Source organism: Suncus etruscus, chromosome 3, assembly GCF_024139225.1.
Source record: "Suncus etruscus isolate mSunEtr1 chromosome 3, mSunEtr1.pri.cur, whole genome shotgun sequence".
NCBI lineage: Eukaryota > Metazoa > Chordata > Mammalia > Eulipotyphla > Soricidae > Suncus > Suncus etruscus.
In genome coordinates this window covers 148,802,107-148,828,403 of record NC_064850.1, presented here as the reverse complement: position 1 = coordinate 148,828,403, position 26,297 = coordinate 148,802,107, and the positions used below count along the sequence as shown (strand labels likewise).

General features: G+C 39.9%; 1 protein-coding gene across 2 annotated transcripts in view; it reads right to left on the bottom strand.

Annotated features, from left to right (window-relative positions):
• Positions 1-22,309: 22,309 nt before the first annotated feature.
• The window catches only part of AUH (AU RNA binding methylglutaconyl-CoA hydratase), a 159,627-nt gene continuing 155,639 nt past the window's right edge, over positions 22,310-26,297 (bottom strand). For both annotated transcript variants that reach the window (XM_049769573.1, XM_049769574.1), the window contains one exon: positions 22,310-22,932. In XM_049769573.1, coding sequence (XP_049625530.1) covers positions 22,855-22,932 — 78 coding nt within the window. In that variant the 3' untranslated portion in view covers positions 22,310-22,854. The remainder of the gene's footprint in view (positions 22,933-26,297) is intronic.

The following is a 26,297-nucleotide window of genomic DNA, read 5'->3' as shown; positions in this document are numbered from 1 at the left end:
CAGGTAGGGGTGGGGACATTGGTGGTGGGAATTAAATTAAAGTAAATTAAATTAAAAATTGCACTGGTGAAGGGGGTGGTCTGTTTATGACTAAAACCCAACTACAATCACGCTTGTAATTGTGGTGCTTAAATATTTTATTAAAATAAATAAATAAAAAATTGAGAAACTGGGGCTGGCGAGGTGGCACTAGAGGTAAAGTGTCTGCCTTGCAAGCACTAGCCAAGAATCAGGACCGCGGTTCAATGCCCTGGCATCCCATATGGTCCCCCCCAAGCCAGGGGCAATTTCTGAGTGCTTAGCCAGGAGTAAACCCTGAGCATCAAACGGGTGTGGCCCGAAGAAACAAACAAACAAAAAAAAATGAGTAACTCACTGGCTTGCCTAGTCATCAACAGAAATTAGAGCAAATGGGGCTCCCTTTTTTTCTGAATGTGGACAACAAAATAGTTGAGGCACCTTTCATGACATTGATGGATACCTTCTCATTCTCTAAAAGAACAAATAGGGGCCGAAGAGATAGCATGGAGATAAGGTGTTTGCCTTGCATGCAGAAAGACAGTGGTTCGAATCTCAGTATCCCATATGGTCCCCTGAGCCTGCCAGGAGTGGTTTCTGAGCATAGAGCCCCAAGGAACCCCTGAGCACTGCTGGGTGTGACCCAAAAACAAAAAAAAAAAAAAAAGAGAGAGAGAGAGAGAGAGAGAAAAGAATATAGTGATCAAGTGCAATAATAATGATCAGCATGTTGGTAAAGACATATGTCTACACTTGAGTACTGATCGGTACCTCCAAACCAAGCAAGCATATGGAACAGCTGGTAGCAACATGGATCTGAAGAGCCTTACTGATATGAACTGATTTCTGGGGTGACAAAGTCCTAGCACCAGTGCAAAGGTGGAAGAAGAAAAAAAAGAGCAGCCTACTGACATAAGCATCTGGCCTGTCCAATGAGAGAAAACAAAGTGAAACTCTAGCTGTCTCCCCTGCTGCTCATAGAATTCCAAAGAGAGCAGATAAGCACCTTCTCTCACCCTAACCCTGAGTTTCAATCTTTCTCAAAAATCTCCAAATGAAACGTAAGCAAGTTTGTCTGCTCTTTTGGACAGAATTCAAAGGCCTTAACTGCCTAAAGAAGCTTGTGTGTGTGTGTGTGTGTGTGTGTGTGTGTGTGTGTGTGTGTGTGTGTGTGTGTGCGTGCTCTTTTGGACAGGTGTGTGTGTGTGTGCTCTTTTGGACAGGAAAGGCTGGGTAGAATTCAAAGGCCTTAACTGCCTAAAGAAGCTTGTGTGTGTGTGTGTGTGTGTTTGTGTGCGCGCCTATATACACATGTGTGTATGCATGTGTGTATGTTTGTGTGGGTAAGGAAGAAGTTTTAAGGCAGCTGTTTTTTCCAAAGAGAAATATGAAATGCAAAAGTGGGACTATTGTGGGAATACCAGTTTCCTTGGCTGCTGTGATTACTTCTCTCCAGAGATGGTGCCCTTTGCCAGTCATGGCTGCACTTTCCTAGCCCAGTCTGGGAATGTGTCTGTCAAGGTCCAGCAGAGACTTCCTGGGAGGTTTCCTGTTTGTCGGAAGTGAAGAGATGTCCCTTATACCTGTCAAGGTGGCTGGGAGTGGGGGCAGCAGGCTCAGTGGATCCGTTCTGGAGAATAAAGCTACGCACTAAGAACAGGAGAGGAGATGTCTCTCAGCATTGAGAGTTGACTCCACGAGTCCCCACTAACATGCTCCCCTTCTCTGTCACAGACTAACTATTGGGAGGACTACAAAACACAAATCTTTACTTGTTCCATAGTATCAACTCAAAATGAATCATCACTGCAACAATCACCCAGGAGGGCATGACTCTTACTTATGTGGCCTCTAAACTGTTTAATGAAAGCAACTGTATATAAAATATTTAGTTCACATGGTAGAATGCTGACAGGGCTGATATAGTCCATATTCCATGAGAATCACAGAGGTAGGTGCCTTTAAGCTTCTTCCTTTCACATACTATACACAAACAAATATGGCAGAAGTGTTCACACAGTCTCCTGAAATGCCTATTCCTCATCAAAGATCCCAAATGGCCTCCTCTGATTCACAAGGAGATTTTCAAACAGTTACTAATCAAGTGCACATTAAGAAGCCAAAAGACATTTGGTTATTTCTGAAGAGCATTACGTCGAAGCTGTCTGACTCTTCGTTTGTGTGATAAGTTATGTCATGAAGTTAATAATTCCCAGGACGCTTGCATTCAGGGTAATGAAAGCTTCTTGTGCAAGCAGCAATTAATCAGTGAGTGGAGCATTGCGTAATGGGCTCTGAAGCACGTGTCGGCCGGGCAGTGCTCATGCTGCGTAAGGCAGACCAGTGTTGATACCTCCTGCTGACCTTTTCTGAGCAGAACTGGAACCATGTGACGCACATTCCTGCCAACAGTCACTTATTGCCAATAATTAAGCTGGATGATATGGGGAAACTGACATTTTACTTCCTCCAGAGTTCCAAAAAGAAACCTCTTTGAAGTCTGTGCAGTCTGAGTGTTCTGAGCGGTACACATGTGTTGCTCTTGATCATTTCATTAAAGAATTACCCAGGAACATAGAAACAAATTATTCTGCTCCTGCCAGTGTGTTAGAAACAACAGTCATAGTTTTGTGATGAAATTATTTTATAGATAAGAAAAAACAAAGATTGAAGACTAGGAGCCCAAGACAGAAGCATAACTTATCAACTCTCAATCCATCACATTTGATGCTCTTGAGCAACAGTGTTAGCGAGAAACTATTACTTAATCTTGCCAGGATTATCCAAAGAGAACACTTGCGAAATCCTCAAGACAAATATGCTGTAATTATTACATGAATAAAGAGCCTGTGTCACATCAACTGTTTTTGTAACATCCACACAGCCTCTCTGGAGTAGAGCAGTAATTAGCACCATGAACAACAATAGTCCTGTGTCTGAACAACTGCATGCTTGGCCACACTGATGGACATCTCTCTGCTGCGGCCAACAATTTGAACCTTACCCTAAAATACATTCTTCAACACCACTAGAATAAAGTATGTTCCCAGACATTAAAAACGATAATGTGTTCAATATGTTCTTGACCATGGTCAATTGACAACTTATTTTCTTTTAAGAACTTGCATTTCATCATTTTAGCCAGTTCTGACAATATTTGAGATCCTGTCCCATAACTGTCAAGTTTGAACTGATAAACTGTTGGTTCCTTATGGACTTAATAGTCAACTACAGGAATGAATTAAAGCATGGAAGCAGAGCTAGTATTTTTTCTAAAATACAAAACACTTAGAAATTTTAGGATATTTAATAAGTAGATATATGTTTTTATTTCCTTAACTCTGTAATTCAAGACTGATTTGCTTTGATTTAGAGCTACCTGTTCAGCTGCTGAGGGCTAAATGAAAACAAATCCTCCATCAATCAAACAACCATTTGATGATATAGGGGCTATCTCTGTGGAAATAGCAAATTAGTTTCTGAGGCTACTCTCAGAGCATCCACAGAGACAATACATCTACAAAACCTATTTTTTAACTGCAAATAAATGAGTTAGCTATATGAATACTATTTATACTACCAATATTAATCATAATTGATCATGTATATATTATTAGTGATGTTTTAGTATTCAAAACAGCCTTTGTCCAATTAACAATCAGTATCTATATACCAGGAGTCAGAAAGGTTTGCTGACTACCTTATTTCTCAGTTTACATCCATATCCTTATACCCAATTTCTTATTAATGGAATACTTCATTTAGTAATATCAGTGAGAAAAGTGCAGTGAGAATCTCCAAAAATCTGTTCCTTCATTTAATTCTCACTGAGAACACTGTCAATAGCTGTCCAAAAAATATACTTTTATAAGAAACTAGGATATCAACCAAAAGCTTGCAACAATTCTCAATAAGAACATCACGTTCTTTGGAGTTTTAAATTGCCCAATTCAGCTCCTTCAAAGTTCTTTGAACAACTGACAATCAACAGTCTCAAAGTTAGGATAAGACAACAGGTAAGGCGACTGTTGTATGCTACTCAACTGAATTTGATCCCTGGCACCTACCATGAGTGATCCCTCAGAATAGAGCCAGAAATAAGTTCTGAGTCTTGACAGCTGTGGCTTAGAAAACAACAAATAAAATAAAAATTAATTAAAAAATCCAAGCAGCATGATTTAGATACAGATATTGCTGTATCTACAGCTTCCCTGAAGACTTGTTCCTAGAAATGTGTTATTCTCTGACCTGTCTAGCTGTTCCCTGGAAGACTGATTAGTGGGGAAACCCCTTTTCTCAGGGCTTGCCTTGATTTACTCTGACTCATAGATCCCTCACCAGGAATAAGGTGAGGAAACAATCAATGACAACTGGTCGGTATCCAGGATACTGGAGACAGCACAACAAGGAGACTAAAAAAGAAATCAGGCCCACATTTCAAAGACCGAGCAATGTGATCTCCAAAATGGGTCATGAGAAGGTTTGACATATCCCTAGGAGTATCAAAAAGATCTAGGGCTGAATGTATGTGCAGTGAAAATCGGAGAAGGCCCAAATGCTCACTCTGGATGGCCTTAGGGTACTCAATGGTAAGGAAGCGACATGTGTCAAGACACCAATAGTCTCAAAGCACTGAAAGCATGTCCCAACATGTGCACAAATCCTTCCACAAAGCTGAAGAATTATTATTGGTAAGGAGATCATGATACAATCATTAGCTAGTTACTAAAGTCACTAAGCAAAAAATTCCAGAACTACGGGCAAAATGATAGCAGAATTAGTTCAGACAAGTCAATAAGTAAGCAACATAGTAACAATAACAAAGAACAACCAGAGACTGGAGAAGAGGTAAGAATCTGATTTTCAATGCTGACAGCATTATGCTTTTTTAAATGTTCACGATTTAATTAATATTATAATATATATGAAAGTAAAGTGTGAAAAGGAAAAGAAGCAACCAAGAAAAATTCAAGGTATTGACCTTACCAGAAAAGATTTTAAACTATTTTCAATGTTTAAAAAGTGGGTCAAGTACTAAAACATTAAAGTATGAATAAGAAATTGTTAATAGAAGAAAAGAAGAATTCTAAAGTTGAAATAATAAACAGAAAACCCGATCCCTAAAACATCTCAAGAGTATATGTCAAGTGGCAGAGAAAATCTGTAAATCTGAAGTCATAGCAACAGAAATAATTAAATTTGAAAGACAAGAAGGAAAAAAAATATCAAAGATCAGGAGCTTTCTGTAACCACTAGTAAGTGTTCTTATATGTGTGTGTGTGTGTGGTGTGTGGTGTGTGTGTGTGTGTGTATATATATATATATATATATATATATATATATATATATATATATATATACACACACAAATACAGTTAGAGCTGTATGACAGAAAGGGGTAGAAAGACTAAGGAGTTAATGGCTTGAGAGGGAGAACATATAAGAGATAGGAGACATGCATGCAGTATATCCTGGTTCATTTCCCAGGACCACCTGGCTGCCCAGCATAGGCCAACTGCAGTCCTGGAGGCCCTGAGCATCTCAGGAAGTTGAGCAATCCCTTACACCACAGGTCTGCTGAATTGAGCTGACATTCCAAAGCAAAAAATTGACCAACTGGTCAACAATCAGGAGGAGTGGCCCCTTAGCACCCCAGGGGGTGGGAGGGGAGGACAAATAGATACCCTTTTCAATTTTGGAAAACAAAAGAGATAATGGCTCAAAAATTCTTTCATTTGAAAAAAGACATGAGCCTACACATTTAAGAAGTTGAATAATTTTATTTAGTTGGAGCCACCAAAGAAATCCACACCACTATGTCAGCTGCTTTATTCTCTTTGGAAAACACTACGGACATTTTTCAAAATGCTAAGAAATCTTTGAACTTCAATATGATCCAGCAATTGTAATTCAGAGTATTCACCCCAAAAACACAAGAACTTATCAGAAAACAATTGTGCTCCTATGTTCATTGCAACACTATTAGCCAAAATCAAGAAAGTGGCTGGGTTTAAGAGCTCAGACCCATCCTATTAAGGTCAGATCTCTAACAACACCTTAAGAATAGATTACTAATGTATGTCTTTATGTGGGCATGAGTATATAGACAGAGGACTCCTTTCTGAGAGCCAAACCTAAATTGTAAACAATCCATGCCTATAGTGTATATAGATAGCCCTTTCTATATACTATCCCTTCTTCCCCCCTTTAGAAATCCTACTATCCCTTCAACCCCAATCCCAATCTGATATCCCTCCTTATTAATTTTCTTTACCCACAGTTCTTAACTCATTAGGTATCTAGACCAACTTCCTGCCCCAACAAGCCATCACCCAGCTCCGAAACTGAAAGGACACCCTCTCAGCTCCACACCTCGTCCCCTGCCAAGAAACTACAACCAACACTCCTGCTGACTCATGCACTGTGGCCCTCCTCACCCCCACACCAAATGTTGACTGTTGCTTGATACCAGATTCAACTCCAGAAGGACCCCCAGTGCAAGAACTCTACCCAAGCCCTTTCTGCTGCAAATCACTTCTCAAACTCAACAAGACCAGGATGTGTGAAGAAAATATGCCCTGGATTCCACCCCCCAACAAAAATATCACAAAAGACAATGGGGAAGCCTATATTTCCTTTATATGTTTAATACCTCTATAATACTACCTCTTAACCTGTTTATTCCCAAATGTAAGGTAGTCTCCTACATCACTTTTTTTCCCTTAATTACTTTTTTAAATTCTTTTTTTTTTCTTTTTTTGGTTTTTGGGCCACATCCGGCAGTGCTCAGGGGTTACTCCTGGCTGTCTACTCAGAAATAGCTCCTGGCAGGCATGGGGGACCATATGGGACTCCGGGATTCGAACCAACCACCTTAGGTCCTGGATCGGCTGATTGCAAGGCAAACGCTGCTGTGCTATCTCTTCGGGCCCTTTAAATTCATTTTTATTTCTTCCTTTATATATATGTATGTGTATTTTTATATGTGTGTGTATATATATATATATATTATATATATATATATTTGTCTTGTTTTTGTTATCTCTTCTTCTTTAACGTCACCTGTTTTGGTTCTGTTGGTACAAAAACCTACAAGAAAAAGTCTTGCCTGGGATAAAAGCTCAGGTCAAAACTAGGGAGCAGAGATAATGGAGCTTGACACTGTCACCCCCAAATGCACCAGCAATATAATATAGCACCATTTCTTTTTGCAAAGGCATACTATAAAAGGGGAAATTTTACGTATAGAAACGGGCTCTTATCTACTAGGGAAAGAACTCATACATTTTACAATACATTTTACAATACAAGGTGGGGCATCTCCCACCTTGAACTTATATCATGTGGACCCAATTTAGACTCCATGTGATTAGACAGCGGCCGTCCAATCTCAAAGAACCGACACAGTTCTCCGAAACAGCTCCAGGAACCAAACTCCCTCTGGGACATTTTTTTGGGGGGTGGGGAACACACCTGGCAGCGCTCAAGGGTTACTCCTGGCTCTATGCTCAGAAATCACTCCTGGCAAGTTCAGGGGACCATATGGGATGCTGGGATTTGAACCACTGTCCTTCTGCATGCAAGTCTAATGCCTTACATCCATGCTATCTGTCCGGTCCCCAGGGCATTCGTAATACTGCTCTGACACCAACATGTGCCAGTTTTGATATGATATCCTGACAATGAGGAAATGACAACAACTTGATCTAAGAGCAGGTTGTCTTATCTCACCACCTAATAAGATGAAATCAGAAAACATATCATCCTTTGATCTGTGCAAAAGCCAAGAGCACTAACTACAGAAGACTGACTGTGACAACCATGACTGGGCAGAACTTATCCTGGGACCAATAAGAAAGATTCTAGCCTAGGCTTTGGCCTAAGATCAGTACAACAACCAGGATCTCTAATTCCAGAGGTCTGATTGAGACAACTGCAACTGAGCAGAACTTCTGGCAACATAATAGAAGACTATCTTAGGCTTCATCCTAGGATTGGTGCAAAAACAACAGTCAAAGAACAGAACTTCTAGAACCGTAAAGAGACTAGACTCCACCCAGAACCAGTGCAAATAACAAGATCTCTAATTACAGAGGCCTGATTTTATCATCCACGACTGAGTGGAAAGTTTCCAGATACCACAAAAAGACCTAGGGGAGAGTAAAAGAGCATGTACGGAGCCTGTAGTTATTCCCATGACAGTATGCTTCAAGGGCAAAGAAACCCTGTATTTCTTAGGCCAAGGGAATTTTTATCTCCCTGTGTCTATGCAAAAAAAAAAAAAAAAACCCACAAATTTTATTGTTGTTTTTTTCTTTTGTTTTTAAGTTTTGATTTTATTTCAGGATTGTAGTTATTGTGTGGTTGTTGTCTTTATTGCTGTGGTGCTTTAAGGGTTTTTTTTTGTTTGATTTTTGTTTGTTTTTTCTGTTCTTGTTTCCTTGTTTGTCTGTTTTTGGTTTTTTTTTTTTTGTACTTTTGTTATGTTTTTCTTTCTTTTTCCCTCTCTTCTTTTAAATTGATATTTATGACCTCTAGATGAACTCCTCCCCAGTTTTTTGTTTATTTGAGTCCCCCCACCACCATAATAATGGGGATAATGGATGGTACCAAGACCAAACAGGCATATGAACATTGAGTAGAAATAAAAAAAATGATCAGACTTAACCACCAAATCCAAAGCCAACTACAACAGAATTGATACCCAATCTATCCCAAGCTAAACACAGAGGGGAGCACTTATTCTAGCAGCCCAGGGCAAAGAAGGGGGATATGGGATGCATGCTGGGAACAGGGGTGGAGAAAGGACAACTCTGATGGTGGGAATGTCCCTAATTCAATGTCACTATGTACCTAAAATATTACTGTGAAAGATTTGTAATTCACTTTGGTCAAAATAAAAATGATTTTTTTTTTAAAGAAAAGAACAAATGACTGGATAAAGTAACTGTAGTCTATATATACAATTGAATATTACTCAGCTATAAGGAGAGATAAAATAATGCAATTTGCTGATTTGTGGATGAAACTGGCAGGTAGCATACTGAGTAAAGTCAGTCAAAAGAAAGAGACATAGAATGATCTCCCTTATATGTGAGATATAAAAAAAAAGAGGAAGAGAATAACAAATGGCCCAAAGCAGCAGAATCTATGAACTGATCTATATATAGTATGAAGTTTACCATGGTGGTGAGATGCATTGGGGGAATGGAGAGAAATCTGACTTTGGTAATATCATGCTGTTGGAATGTTGTATGTATAAAGTCCTACCACTAACAAATACTATATATCAGGGGTCTCAAACTCGAGGCCTGTGGGCATTTGCAGCCCTCCGTACAACATTTTGTGGCCCGCGGCCGGCCTTCAAATATCGCAGTATTCACGATTATTCGCTTACCGAATAATCGCAATAAAAATCACATTAGTAAGAAAAAAATCGCATTAAACATTCACATACCCCGAGCAGTTCCGTTAGGGGTATGCAAATGTTTAATGCGATTGTTTGAGGTTTTTTTCTTACTAATGTGATTTTTTATTGCAAATATTTGATAAGCGAAATCCCTTATGCGGCCCTGCCTCACCCTGACTTTGCCTCCTGCAGCCCCCAGGTAAATTGAGTTTGGCATCCCTGCTATATATAAATCATGCTGACTAAAAACAAAAATTAGGTAATTTTACTTAAAAATTTTTACTTAAAAATAAATTGGCGGGCCCGGAGAGATAGCACAGCGGTGTTTGCCTTGCAAGCAGCCGATCTAGGACCAAAGGTGGTTGGTTCGAATCCCGGTGTCCCATATGGTCCCCCGTGCCTGCCAGGAGCTATTTCTGAGCAGACAGCCAGGAGTAATCCCTGAGCACCGCCGGGTGTGGCCCAAAATCCAAAAAAATAAAAAATAAAAAAATAAATTGGCAACCAATCTATATCATATTTATAGCCCTATCCATATCATCTCATATATAGTCGATCCATATCATACACATCTATATGTGAGTGTGTATATATATATATATATATATACACAGAGAGAGAGAGAGTCTAATTGCTCAAAGTAAAGAACAAGAGAATCTTGAAAGCTTCAAGAAGAGTGATTTGTCATTAACAAGTGGGTCTTAATGAGAGTGACAGCCAAATTCTCATCAGGCCAGTCCAGAAAGGTAATAGAAGGTGATACTCAAAGTGCTTAAAATTAAGAAAAGACTGTAACTTTTAAAAATCCTATATCTGGGCCGGAGAGATAGCATGGAGGTAAGGCATTTGCCTTTCATGCAGGAGGTCATCGGTTCGAATCCCGGAGCCCCATATGGTCCCCCGTGCCTGCCAGGAGCAATTTCTGAGCCTGGAGCCAGGAATAACCCCTGAGCACTGCCGGGTGTGACCCAAAAACCACAAAAAAAAAAAAAAAAAATCCTATATCTAGGGATGTTTTGCGCACAGCTGGCATGGGTTTGATTCTTGGCATCCCATATTGTTCCTGAGTAGTACCAGTAATAATTCCTAGATCTAGAGCCAGGAGTTAGCTTAAGCATTGCTGGGCATATACCCCAAAACATAACAAAGTAAGGGAGTTTTTTATTTGTGTGTTTATATATATATATATATATATATATATATATATATATATATATATATTTATAAAGTTAGGTCAGTCCCCCAAATGAAGAAGAAACATGATATTTTAGGAGAAACTGAAAAAAATCTGTCACTAGCAGAACTTATCAGTAAGAAATATGAAAAAAGAAACCTTTGGGTTAAAATGAAAGAACAGTAGAGAAATCCACCATGTGAAACAGTGTATACACTGATGGTAAAACATCAGAGATATTATGCGATATTTACATGTATAACTTCATTTTTTCCACTCAAGACTTAAAGACTTCATAAAACATTCATTCCAAAGATGTTCTTGTGAATGCATCAAGATTTCATTCTTTAAAATGCATAAAGATTTCATTTGCATAACAATGATAGAATAAAGAAAGGGAAGAGGGCACAAAGCTACATAGGAACAATGTTTTTATTACTAGTGACATTAACTTGGTATGTAGAAGACAGGTAAGTAGCAAAACAGCAGATACAATAACTAGATTGTCCAAAATTGCATTAAGTGACTAAACTCTCTCAACAAGATCAAATAGGTAGAGTGAATTTTGTTTGTTTGTTTGTTTGTTTATTTGCTATTGGGGGAGCCACATCAGCTTTGCTCAGGGACTGCTCCTGGCTCTGTGCTCAAGGAATCTTAGTGATTTGGGGAACTGAACCCAGGTCGGCTATATGCAAGATGAACTCCTTACCTGTTGTATTGTCTCTCTGCCCCCAAAGTGAATTTTCAAAAACATAATCCAACTTACTGCTGTCCATAAGAGGAAAACTTTAATTTAAAATGTTGAAATAATATGGCATGCAACAAAAACCAAGTGAATGAGAAAATTGGAATAACTCTGCTAATATCAAACAAAGGACTCTAAGATAAAATTTTATAGAACCTAAACCATATCAAATTTTGTTTTGTTTTGTTTTGTTTTGGGTCACACCCAGCAATGCTCAAGGGTTATTCCTGGCTCTACACTGAGAAATCACCCCCCGGCGGCTCGGGGGACCATATGGGATGCCGGGATTTGAACCAGTGACCTTCTGCATGTAAGGCAAACGCCTTACCGCTGTGCTATCTCTCCGGCCCCAGTATCAAATATTTTTAAAAAGATAAAAGTGGTTACCAGAAACAAAAAGCTCATTTTATAGTGACATGATGGATAATTCTTAAAGAAAACATAATACCAATAAGTATATTTTTACAGCACCAGAGTCCTAAACGTGACAAAAACTGAATTGAAGGAAGGAATATATGATTCAGCAACAATAGCTATTGGCTTCAATATTTCCCTTACAATATTGACCTGAAGGTCATGATGGAAATAAAACGAATAAAACAACACTACAAACCAACCAGACCTAATATAACACATGTTCCTCCATGCTAGAATACATATTCTTCTCTCATGCATATAAAACCTCCTCTAGAACAGGCCAGAGTTAGGTAGTAAAACAAGTCTCACTACAGTAACTGAGCTTTATATGTATGAACAAGGCACCAAAGGCACCAAAAAAACCCTCCAAAATTAAAAGTCTATTCCAAGACCAAAGATCAGTTGGGATAGAGATCAGAAGTATAGAAGCACTTGCATTGCATAAATGTTTGTGCATCAAAGAATAACATCAAGAAAGTAAAAAGACAACCCACAGGAGAAAAGATGTATACATAATATCCAGTAAGAGTTTTATATCTAGGGCCCGGAGAGATAGCACAGCAGTGTTTGCCTTGCAAGCAGCCGATCCAGGACCCAAGGTGGTTGGTTCGAATCCCGGTGTCCCATGTGGTCCCCCGTGCCTGCCAGGAGTAACCTCTGAGCACCGCAGGGTGTGGCCCCAAAAACAAAACAAAACAAAACAACAACAACAAAAAAGAGTATTATATCTAGAGAACAAATCAATGGTACATAGGGTAAGATTCTTTTCTTTTTTTGGTTTTGGGGTCATACCTGGCAGTGCTCAGGGGTTACTCCTGGCTCTATGCTCAGAAATCGCTCCTGGCAGGAACGGGAGACCATATGAGATGCCGGGATTCAAACCACCGTCCTTTTGCATGCAAGGCAAATGCACTACCTCTATGCTATCTCTCTGGCCCCCGGGTAAGATTCTTACCTTGCACATGGCCCAACCAATTTTATTCCCAGCACAATATATGTTCTTCCAAGCCCCATCAGAAGTGATCTTGAGCACAGAGCGAAGAGCACCACTTGTGTGGCACCCAAAGATAACACAAAAGAGTCTAGAATATATACTTATTACTCAGTAATAAGTGAACTACAATTTATTTAAGTACAGCAAGAAATTTAATAGATATTTCTCCAAGGAACAAAAACAAGTGAAAAGCACTTATATGAAAAGAGCTTCATCATTAGTGATTATGAAAATGTAAACCAAAAACTAAATGAGCTCCCATTTTATGCCCAGTATAATGACAATAATAAAACACAAGCATTGTCAAGGATGTGAGGGAATCAGAACTTGCACCTTTTGCTGGTGGAATTGTAAAACTGGCACAGTCACTGTGAAAACATTTTTGTAGTTTCTTAATAAATTAAACAAAAGTTGTCTTATATCTCAGTAATTCCCTGTCTAGATCCATTCCCCTTGAGGTAGTAAGACATATCCACACAGATATTAGTATGCATATGTTCACAGATGTATCATTTAGAGAAGTCACACAGTGGAAACAATCCAAATGCTCCTCTATTGACAGCAAGCACATTCAGCTCAAACAACTTAAATATAGATACAAGCTATACCAGATAAGCCCCTCAGGAAATATTAATGAGAAAAGGCAGAATCCCAAAAAGTCTAGCTCTATTTATATGAAGTAGAAAATGCAGTAGGAATCTAGTAGGAAAATCCAGACTGTTAATGAGAGATTGTCAGGGACAGAGGGGAGGGTCAACAGGGAGTGACTTGGGGAACAGGACTTCTTTAGGGCGTGTGTATGTGATGAATATATTCTAAAATTAAAGCGATTTCTTGGTTGCACAACTCTGGAACTACAGCAAATCACTAATTGTACATTCTAAAGCTTGACCCTTATGGTACAGTATATGATTCAGATCTAAAAGAAAATAAACAATATTTGGTTTTGTTTGCAATACCTAGTCAAGGGCTCCAAACACAGAGTATTTTTAGAAGTTCTGGAATGGAGCCTCAAAAGGCATATGGAACAAACAGTCTAAGACAATAGAACTAGAGTTGGTCCCAGAACAGAACTTATGGTGGGGGGTGAGGAGGTCACAGATCATGATGGGAGAAACATGGGGCATTGGTGGATGGAAGTTGGCACTTGTGGTGGATGAGGTGTTGGAGCAATATATACATGAAACTATCATTAATAATATTGTAAACCATAGTCTTAGAAGTGACACAAGGAAGGTCCTTATGTGGGCATTTTGGTGGCGGTAAAGGTGAGTGACTTAATGGATCAAAACAACAAATGCTGACACTGTTGGAACCATAATACCGAAATTACAAGAATAACTTTAAAAAACAACAACTCCTTTTAATCTGCATTCTGTAGATTCCTTTTCCAGGAGCCATCAACTTTGGCAATCCATTTTCAGGTTTGACAGACAAGAAGTGCTTAGATTTCAGATCCAGCCTTTACTCTGGGTCAACTCTGGTCACTGAACCAGTGGGGCAGAGCCTCTGCCTGATCCATCAGCTTTCCAGATTAGCTCATTTAGAAGCAGAGATGATTTTGGGGGGGGGGGGGCAATTCAAGGCACACTTTCCTGTCTACACATACAAACATTTGGGTAAACAAAAACAGCAAGAAAGAGTTTGCTGGGGCCAGAGAGATAGCACAGCGGTAAGGCGTTTGCCTTAGATGCAGAAGGATGGTGCTTTGAATCCTGACATCCCATATGGTCCCCCAAGCCTGCCAGGAGAGATTTCTGAACATAGAGCCAGGAGTAGCCCCTTGCACTGCCGGGTGTGACCCAAAAACCAAAAACCAAAAAAAAAGAGAAAGAGTTTGCAAAGCTGGTTCTCACTTTGCTTGTGCATGAATAGTGAGTGGTCCCAAGCTAAACTAACTGCACAAGTCTCAGCACAGACCAGCTAGGTGACATACAATAACAGAACTGTTAGCTTTCCTCTATGAGTTTTTTGCTTTTAGTTTGATGACCAAACTCAATGATACACAGGACTCAGACTTGGCTCTGGACTCAGTGATCATTCCTGGTGGGGCTTGGGAAAACCTATGCAGTATCAGGGACAGAACCTGGGTCAGCCATGTGTAAAGCAAGTGACTTATCTGCTGTACTTTCTCTCCAGCACTTCTAAGAGCATTTTGCCATTTTAAGTCACACAGACATTTCCACCAGAACCAGACGCAATGATAGTTTTGTTTTGTACAGCCCCTTATCAGGGGTCCCACAAGCATTAAACAGAAACATTAAGAGGGTCTGGGGACACTAACTGCTCCCGCATCATCAATCATCCTTTCTGCAAGGGCAGATGTGGCAGTTTTGCCCGTCAAGACTTGGACTGCTGGGACCAGAGTGATAGCACAATTGCAGGGCATTTGCCTTACATGCTGCTGGCTGGGACAGATCGAGGTTTGATTCCCAGTATCCCATATGGTCCTCTGGGCCTACCAGGAGCGATTTCTGAACGCAGAGCCAGGAGTAACCCTTGAGCTTCGCTGAGTGTGGCCAAAACAAAACAACAACAATAACAAAACCACCAAAAAACAGAAAGAAAAAAAAAAGACTTGGACTGCTAAAATACCCTATTATGGGAACTCAGATGTTCTAGGACCAAAAAAGTGTTTTATAAAAGTGTGAAGAGGCAGCTAAAAAGAAATACTACCATGTAGGAGCGGCTGGAGAAGCCCTGGCTGCCATGCTTTCAACCTCCTTACTAGCATTTCTGTAAAGTGCTCAGAATTCATTCAATGTAGCTCAGAGGTTGGAAGCGAAAGTGACGCAGACTTTTCAACAAAGGTCAATAAAGGCCACTTGCCTTCTTTCACATTCCTCTAAAACCTTTTTCTGTGAGCATCACAGGAAGAGACTATGGCCTCGAGTTGACAGATGCTGATCCTGTGCGACTTTCCTGCTGTTCTGGACGCTGTATTGGGTTAGACAAGTGCTAAGTCACTTGCCTTGCAGGTGCTGCTCCAGTTCCACTCCCTCACCACCAACACCGGCTGGTATCCCAAGGACTTTAGGGTTGACCCCAGAACATAGAGGAAGCAGTAGTCCCTGAGCACTATTACCCAATAGTGGCCCAACTCCCACTGACCCAGAACCCAGCAGACAAAGTGCTCTGTGCAACAGACTCAAGAGAGGCAGCAATGAGTTGCCATTGTGAAATAATTTAGCATGGAGCCTTGGTAGCAAACAGCTGGGTCAACCAGGCGAAAGTTAGCATCACTTTTCTGGTCTGAAGATTGGACACTACAGTAGCAAGCTACCTGTGACAGTTATAAAGGTTCTGGAAAAAATGGGGGCCCTTCTTTCAGACCTCAGAACTGGAATGAAAATTGGCATTTCAGACATGCTGATACTTTGTTATACGATCTAAGGAGCAACTGCTAGAGCTCCAAAAAAATCTCAAGGGCCACTGCAATTATTGCCATAGTCATTCTAGGTGAACTCTGTTTCTGGTATGTCTCCGGACTCTCTCATGTTCCCTTGCATCTACATGTTCCCTCCAGGAGCAGTATCTGAGGCCTATAGTTCCCATCTGCTTTGCCAAGGGCTATGTGGTCCTAGATTCCCACCTCCTACCTCTCACTGTTCATATCCTACATTTATCCCAGTTTGGAGGCTGCTTGTCATGCAAATGGCTGATCCAGGTTCAATCTGACACCCCTCAGTCCCACCAAGAGTGATCCCTGAGCCCACAGCCAGGCATAAGCCATGAGCACCTCCAGACCCCCAAAGCCCAAAAGTAATGCTAATAAAATAAGAAGCTTATGACTATGTCTGTCTCTACACAGACAAACACAGAGCAGTGAGAAGGGTACTCCTGGGGACTATAATGTCTTGTCCAGCTAGTGGCAACCTCAGAGGTTAGTCACCAGGTAACCCTGGATTTCTCTTGTTCTGTACCAACAGCCCCTTGTCCCCGCACAGCTGTGATACTGCCTCCCTGTCCCAACTGGTCTCTTCTGAGCATGACAAACATAAAGCAGAACCTTGTCTGCACAGCACCAGTTCACTGATTCCAAGTTCAACAAGACTTGCTTTGGAGAAATCATGAACAATTTCTTGGTTCCTCTACAAGAGAGTAGCAAGTGCCAAGGAAGGATTTATTTTGTCATATGACTTGTTAGCGAGTTGTAATTTGTATAAAGACTTAAATGCTTTCAAGAAAAGTAGAGTGAAACTACAAGCACTTGAGAACTAAACATAATCATCAAGATGAGACTCAGAATACAGAACAGAACAAGGTACTGGCCTCACTTCCCCAGAGACGTGCAGCACCCTTCACCATATTTACTTCCTTGGTGGTTTCTTTGTTTTGACAGATCAATAGAGTTATGGGCAATGTGCAAACAGGTTGGAAGATGTGGACAGTAGCCTTTGTTTGCATGGTCACAGGAAGAAATTTTTATCGGAAAAGAACAGGAAAGAAAGGGTAGGGACCAAACAACTCCTTCAATAAATCTGTTCCTGAGCCAGTTTCCCTGACACCTTATCCTATTTACAACCTAAACACATTAAAGACAATACAGAAGTGCCATACTCATCTTCAGGCTTTTAGGAGGCAGGGGAGTAAGACAGACTTAAGTGTCCTTATCTTAAGAGTTTGCTGTTTCTAAGTTCTTTGAACTGGTTTCAAATCCCCATAGTCAAGATGCTCATTTCCACAATCTTGTGGGACACATGGTGCAGTATTAGGTCTGGCTACTTCCTGCTGAACAGGGCACCAAAGTAGAGGGTGTGTGGAACAGAATGAAATGGACAGGTGGGAAATACAGTACTACAAAGATAAATCACTTTCTACATAAATAAACAAAAATACCACAAACACTTATCCAAGGCATATTTCAAGGAGATATTTTTGCTGCTTCATAATCCCAACTGTCGGGTGCATTAATTAGTTTCCATAACTTAGAAGTTATTTTGTCCAATTACTTAAAGCTTTATTGGCAATATGCTTACAAGGATGTAAGATGGCAGATTCATGTCCTCAACACAATGCTTCCCTTTCTTTCTGCTAGAAATCACTTCCAAACCACTCACCCCAGACTCTTCCAGAAGCTGTTATCAAGGCAACTGGGAAGCAAAGTCATATATAGTTGGTCATGATTAACTACATTTTCTGTTGTTAATCAAGGGCTTGATGCATCCTTCTGAGCTACCAAGATTGGCTCTGGCCCTCCAGAAGCAACAAAGACATGGGGTTCTCCTGCAAATCTAGCTTTTCATGGTTGTCTCCATTGGCATTATCAGCTGACAAACCCATTCCATAAGGTTTCAGAGTACCAAAAGTAAAAATGAAGGAAAGTGATAAGAAGCCATTAGAATGACACAGTCCATGCCACATGTCTGCTTCTTGTAATTAGTTACTGCATTTGCACACCTCCATTTTTAAGTCACAGAAGCAGGCTGATCCAATCAAGGTCTGTTGACACCGGATATGCATCAGTGCCTTTGGGCACTTTCCATTCTGCAGCAATGACAGGCCCACAAGCAGATTTAAATGCCAGCTCTGCCACCTACCTGTGGCACTGGATGTGTTCCACTGGATCTCTCCTCCCCAGGGCCCAGGAACAGCCAACTGCAGGTGGGATGATTTGAAGAGAATATGGAATGCCTGCATTGACCAAATAGTATTGTGATCCTAATGAAGAGTACGTAGTATTTTCAGTATTCATCTTAGTTACTTCTTGTGATCTTGATAAACATTTCCTTGAGTGAAAAGTGTGATAGTTTTTTCTGCTATGTGCAGGAAATGATGCCCAGGGATGCTGCTTGGAGTGAACTGCCAGCTCTGAGATGGCTCCATGTAGCCTCCTAAAGTTCATGCTGTGTGGGCATGGTCTAGCTTAGGGACCCTGACCAAGCTGAGGTGTGGATGTCACCAGCCTTCTGTATTTTATTCACAGTGGGTGCCCAATTCTCATACTTCCCTTCAAACTCATCTGAAACACCAACACTACACAGAGGAGCTAGCTGTGGTGGAGGATCAGTAGACACCCATCCCTTCCAGGACCCAGTAGAAAGCATGAAGGGCCCTAAGTTCTCAAAATCTCAACCTAAGCTTATAGTTGAGGGTTCCACCCCTTTACTACCACACCACAACAGCTGAAATTCATGGTTCATACCCTATGTCATCTATGCAGAAAAATGGTTGTTAGAGGTTAACTTTAAAACGCTGTATTTGGGGCCAGAGAGATAGCACGAAGGTAGGGTGCTTGCCTTGCATGCAGAAGGACGGTGGTTCGAATCCCAGCATCCCATATGGTCCCCCGAGCCTGCCAGGGGCAATTTTTGAGTGCAGAGCCAGGAGTAACACCTGAGTGCTGCTGGGTGTGATCCAAAAACCAAAAAAATAAAATAAAACAAAACACTGCATTTGGGCCAAATTGGTAACACAGCAGGTAAGATGTTTGCCTGCATTGCAGGTGACCAATTTGAGTTCACACCCTAGCACCTAGCAGGAGTAATCCTGAACAGGAATAAACCCCAAACACTGCTGGGTGTGGCACCAAAACAAACAAAAAAAAGCTTTTTTTTTGGTGACCCTATTTACTTGGTGGTTTCTTTGTCTTGACAGATCAATAGAGTTGTGGGCAATGTTCAGACAGGTTGGTAGATGTGGATGGTAGCCTTTATTTGTGTGGTCACAAGAAGGGATTTTTATCAGAGAACAGGGAAGAAAAGGTAGGGACAAAACAACTTCTTCAATAAGTCTGTTCCTGAGCCAGCAAATATCCTATTTGCAACCTAAACACATTAAAAGCAATACAGGGAATGCCATCCTCATCGTAAGGCTTACAACTATCCTTTAAAGATAAGAACTTCCACTGTTGTTTTGGTAGTGTCCAATAAACACTAATATACATTCGTTAATATTTAATCAGGTGGGTTGACAAATATAAATATTTGATTTATACTAATTACAGCAAGATTAAATATTAAAAATCTTTGCCTGCCAGAATTTCTAGACCCCATTTAAGAAACAATGCAGGGCTTATCACCAGAAGGGTGAAGGTCAAGTGAGGAAAAGGGTTAAGGGCTGGTTGCAAGTCTAAAAAACAAGTCAGCATTTTTAAGCATGGCATAAATGCAATCTATCCTACTAGTTCAGACCATGTACAAAGCTGTCAGGCAAAGTAACACTTTGTGACAAGCCCATTTCTTGACAGCTGGGGGGAGGGGTGTAAAAAGAACTAGACTGACAGAAAAACTAGTCATTTTATTATTATTTTTTATTAGAAACAAACTTAAAATGATTCTTTAAATCACCAAAAAAAAAAAATCACAGAACACCCTGTCTCTTATTTTAGACACTCTTAATTTTTTTCATGTCTCCAAATCACAGTAACTTGAAGGATTCCTTTTTTTTTTTCTGAAAGAAATTAACCAGCACTGGTGATGGGATGGATGTTACAATAGGGATGAGTGTTGGAACATTGTATGACTGAGCTCAAACCATCAACAACTATTTAACTCTATCTAATGACTATCCAGCAAAATAATAATAATAATAATAATAATAATAATTTAAAAATTAACCAGAACAGGAGCTGGAGTGCTGGCACTACACACAAGGCGCCTGCCTTGCAAGCGCTAGCCTAGAATGAACCGCAGTTTGATCCTCTGGCATCCCATACAGTCCCCCCAAGCCAGGAACAATTTCTGGGCGCATAGCCAGGAGTAACCCCTAAGCGTCAATAGGTGTGGCCCAAAAACAAAAAACAAACAAAAAATTAACCAGAACAAGGTAACATCAAGACCAGTAAGATAGAATGGAAATGCTTTTTCCTGAATGAGCTCAGCTTATCCATCTCTGAGTCTTCTTTGACTTAACCTGCTTTGCTATATAAATGATAGTGTCAGCTTCTGATGGATTAGATTTTATGGGAGCACACATGGACAAACTGGTGCTGGGAAAGGCAAGCAAAGGTACTGCTAGCCAACAAGTCTGATGAGGCGAACCTGCAAGAAGATACCTCTTTTTTACAAGGGGCCTTCACCCCAACCCCAGTCCCTCCTCTTAGGTCAAGATTAGCCCCACAAGATTGTGTTGCTAAGGAAAGTCCAGAGAAAAGATGACATGGTACAGACTGATGAATACACACTACTCTGTGGCTCTATGTCTACACTATTTTAAAGATGATGTTTTCCATTACAGTACAGGCAAGGATTCTATCACAACTTTGTTAGAATAAGATCTAAATGACAATTAGCAACGATTATGAGATCTATTTAGGTTAGACAAATCATAAGCACATTCTAAGGACTTTCTCTGCATGAATATAATTATTTCCTCATGAGTGAAAACGAAGCAGCATTTGAAAACAGGCCAGACAAGACAAAATGTTCCCCAAGCTTTCCGAGGAGTCTGAAAACATGGACCCACACATCCAGCATGAAAAAAACAGCACAGTGGAAACGCAGTGTTCACAATGGCAGCAATCCTCATGGCAGAAGGGCTAAATATGAACTCGCAGGAGCCTCTTTCATAGGACGCTCATCAGCTATGCATCGCCACAAAACTCAGGCTCAGCAAAAAGGTGAGGAACAACAGCTGCTCAACCACCTGCAGGTGGACTTCAGCTGCTAGCAAGTCCACACTTGCCTCCTGTAAGTCTTAGACTGAGATTTCAACTTCCCAAATTAAAAACCAACAAACAAACAGCGATTGAAGAATTCAAAGTCTACCTTCGGGGCTTGCAGTTCTGAGAAGCCGAGTTCTCCAGCTCTGTGGTTCAAAGCTGAGAAGACAGTCTGGTTTGATCAGCTATGCACATTCAACCAGTACAGCTCTGCTGAAAGCTGGGAAGCAGCTGTCCTTTTCTTACCTAGTGTTCCATTTCCTAGGCAATTATCTCTTCTCTTCACAAGGCTTAATGAAGTCATGTATGTCATGTAGTATGGTACATGATGAAAGCCTGCTTCTCTAGCTGCTCTGTCTGGTCCCAACTGTGGCTACTATTGGGTACTGCTGTGTCCATAATCTTTTTTTTTCTTTTTGGGAGGGTCACACCCAGTGTCACTCAGGGGTTACTCCTGGCTATGTGCTCAGAAATCGCTCCAGCCTTGGGGGACCATATGGGATGCCGGGGGGGGGGGGGTGTGTGTCAAACCAAGATCTGTCCTAGAACAGCCACATGCAAGGCAAATGCCCTACCGCTGCGCCTGCTCTGGTCCTGAGTGTCCATACTCTGTACTGACACCGGGAGCAAATGGCTTCAGGGAAGAAAGTGGAGAGCAGAGTATGATCTCCAGTCACCCCTCACCTGTCTCTGTCTGTAACCTCTTCATTTCTAAGTTGGACCAAGGGCCACAGTGTTTACTAGGTCTGAAGAAGATCAGAGATACAGGTGGTTCAGCAGCCTCATGAGGCCTCGGCAACATCTCTGGCTGGTTCAGTTCTCCATTGGCCTTGCTGTTTTCATAACCACATGGGGGGTGCCTGAGATAAATGGTGGGGGGTGATGTTTTCCTCTAAAATCCAACATGGAATGATTCATTGAATTAGAAAAGAATGGGCCCAAGAAAAATGTCCATTTTCATAAATTTTATTAATATTTGGTCACTTTCACTCAAAATAATGATTCCTTGCTTAGTTTGAGATATATTTATATATATATAGGTGTGTCTGTGTCAATATGTATAATCCCTTAGGGAGACTATTTGGTTTAACTTCACATTTTTGGTATATAGAAATAACTTTATTTTTGTATTGCAGCACAGTAGGCATTCAATTAATAATATTATCTCCTAGAGTGTGCAATATATAAATTATTCACATTAAAAAGTTAAGGACAGAAAGCTTCATATGCAAGAAATATTTAAAAACATAAATCTAATTCTGGGTCTGTGTTTTGACAGTATACACCATTAATGTTATCAACCTGGATGAAGATGGCAGGACAGGACATGAACAGAACACACCAATGTCTGTTTTAGACACTTAATGTACTAAATGAAACACTGGCTCTTCCCTTTGGTCGATGGGATTCCCAGTGTCAAGGCATACAGCAGATCTGAAATATACTTCCAAAAGTACATTTTTTACACTGACATTTCAGAAATTTCTTTTTTCTTCTATTCTCCTTTATAGCGTGGAGGCCGTTTCTCTTTAAAAGCAAGAAGACCTTCAAGTCTATCTTTAGTTGGAATAGTCTAAGAGAAACAAAATATTGTATTAGTTGTCAAAAATCACATACATATTCAGGTTCCAAATCCCAGCAAACATAAATATTGGGAATTCATTAATGTAGACCTCTTAAACAACAGAACGTCCACCCACAAATTGCTTAGACCACACAGTTCAAGATCTACTTGTTCAATGATCAATTATACTTTAAAAAGACAATCAAATAAAAAGTGCAGAATAACTGTATCTTCCCTTAAATGCCCTGATTATTATTAACTCCTTGCATTAGTCTGGTATACAACTTACAAATGATGGGTTAGTATGTCATTATTAACTAAAAAGCAGTTTCCAGGGTTCAGGACATGGATGCATACTGTCACATAGTCAGCAATATAGTGTCATATAGAATAAACTCATGATTCACATCCTGTGTGCTCCAATTAGTCAATCCTGCCCCTTAGCTACTTAAAATATTATTTTTTCTTATAGTTTACAAAATAATAGTTATGCTTTAGGCACAGTATCAACTGTGTCACATCTACAACTAAAATGCCCATATTCCCTCCACCACGGTTCCCAGGTCCCTCTTGTCTCAACCAGCTCCTAGTTTTGGGGTGGCTAGGGTCTAAATCACATCCAGCAGTGTGCAGGGGACCATACGGTGTCAAGAAATGAACAAGAGTTAGCAGCATGCAAGGTAAGTCTTCAAGTGTTTAAGTCTCTTTACTTTCTCTCCAGGCACCCAGTCCATCCTTTTTTTTTTTTTTGGTTTTTCGGGCCACACCCGTTTGATTGAGAAATTGCCCCTGGCTTGCAGGGACCCTATGGGATGCTGGGGGATCGAACCACGGTTCTTCCTTGGCTAGCGTTTGCAAGGCAGACACCTTGCCTCTAGCGCCACCTCACCGGCCCCCCAGTCCATCCATTTTTATACATCTATCACCACTGGTACTTGGCAAACTCAGTTCTGTTGACAGAATCGTAGGGTTTGTTTTCATTGGTCATTGTCTATTCCCTTGCTTTACTTATCTTCCACAAATGAGTGACATCATCCAGAATTTGCTTTCCTCTTTATTTCTTTTAACATAATACTGTCTAGTTTCATCCAAGTTGTAGCAAAATGCAAGATTTCATCTTTCTTCTAGATAAGTAGTATTCCATTATATATAATTGTGTATTACATATATATGTTTGTATATACTTAAACACACAAATTGTGTATATAAACCACAATTTCTTTACCCATTCATTTGTTGTTGAGCACTTGGGCTATTTCCAGATCTTACATACCATAAATAGCACTGCAGTGAACATAATGTGCATATACATTTTCAAATTAGTGGTTTTGTGTTCTTGGTATAAATGCCAAAGAGTAGAATTACTAGATCACATGCTAATTCTTCAAATTTTTGAGATCTTTCCATACTGTTTTACATAGAGGCTAAACCACATTACATCTCCACCATCAACTTGCCTCACAGTATTTTGTTTCAGCCTATTTTTTTTTTTGAAATAGGCCATTCTCACTGGTATGTGGTATTATTTCAACTGTTATTTTGATTTTCAATTTCTTAATTATCAGCGATAAGTATATTTTTATATAACTACCATCCATCTGTATAATTTCTTTCTCTGTTCTCCCCATTTCTGGATTTTTTTTTTTTTTGGTTGTTCAGGTTTTAAGTTGTTTATTTTGGTGGGGGGTATTTTTGGGTCACAGCAGCTGTGCTTAGGATACAATCCTGACTCTGCGCTCAGTGACTGATCCTGGCTGGCATGGGGTTATGATATAGGTGCCAGGGGTGGAATCTCAATCGGCATATACAAGGCAAACACCCTACCTGCTGTACTATCACTCCCACCCCAGTTGTTGAGTATTATGAATGCCAAATGTATTTTGGATATTAGCTCTTTGTCAGATGCATAAAGTACAAGTACTTCCACCAACTCAGAAGGCCTTTATTTTATCCACAGTTTTGTTCATAGAGCACAAGTTTTTAACTTGATAATGAATAAATTTATGTTATTCATATTTGTGTGGGTCCTTGTTAAGAATTTCTGTTTTAAAAAAAAGAATTTCTGTTCTGCTAACAAATCTATCTACATCTTTTGTCAATATCATACTATCTTCATTACTGCACTTACAGTAAGTCTTTATTTGAGTCTGTCTCAATCCCTGGCATTTTTTAATATTCTTCTGAGTAACCTGGTTCTTTTAGAGTTTCCATATAAACTTCAAGAAATAAGTTTTACCAACAAAAAGTTTTGCCAATAAAACAAGTAACCTGCTCATATTTTTGAAATGTTACCATATCTCTGATCAAATTAGGAAGAACTGATACCTTAATATTAAAACTTCCTATCCATGAAATATAAAATTTGGTCACAAAGCTCATGATTTTTCTCTTTAGCTTACTTTGTATTTACCAGTAATTGCTTGTCTTTTTCTACTTCCCTAAAACTAGAATCTTATTATTGATGTTAGATTCAAACTCTTCTCTAACATATATTTATTGAATACTATCAACATTTCATTCTAAGCATGGGTTTTGAATTTCCATATATATATTTGGATATTGTGCTTTACTTTTTAATTCCTCCTGTGATTTCTTTGGCACCCATGTGATTTAACCCCAAATACTTACCGTCTGGCTAATATGATTCTATTGTGGCAAGTCAGAATACTCTGCATGATTTCTGTTTACTTACACTTGATAAGGTTTATAGTCAAATGTGTTTAAAATGATCTTTCAGATTCTAAGTTCATTCATCCATTTAAAAGAGGCTTGTCTCTTACTTCTTTTACGGCAAGTAGTCACCAATGAGAAATGGGAATTAATTAACAGAACCAGGTAATGAGGAACACTCTATAGAATTCCTAATTTATGACACTGCCATCCCTCAACTGGAACTGATGCAGTGGCCAATTCTCACAAAGATTAGAATGATTATTTTTACTTTTCTATTTTAGAATCCTTTAAACAAAGATAAGGAAGGAAAAAGAAGACAGGGGAAAGAAGATAATTCATTCTTCTACAGTAACTGTACTAATGTGTGTATAAAAAAAGAAAACTATAATTCAGCTGGTAAATTCTCAGTGGGTAGGAAGACACAAAACACTAGGGAAAGCCAGTGAGTAAAAAACACTCATGTCCCATGGTGGATTGACTCACTTGTGTCTTTCTAACTCTTGTCTTTCTAAGTCTTGTCAGGACTCAAGTTCAATGGGACTAAACTGAAGTGTTTTTGTAATTATGCAGGCAAATAAATAGTACAAAGAGCAGGGTCTGATATCAGAGTTGGTATCAAATTGGAGAAATAACAAAATGCAATCAATCCATTGGTATGATTTTAGAGTGGGAGGGAGAAGACTCTTTTCAGTGATGGATTC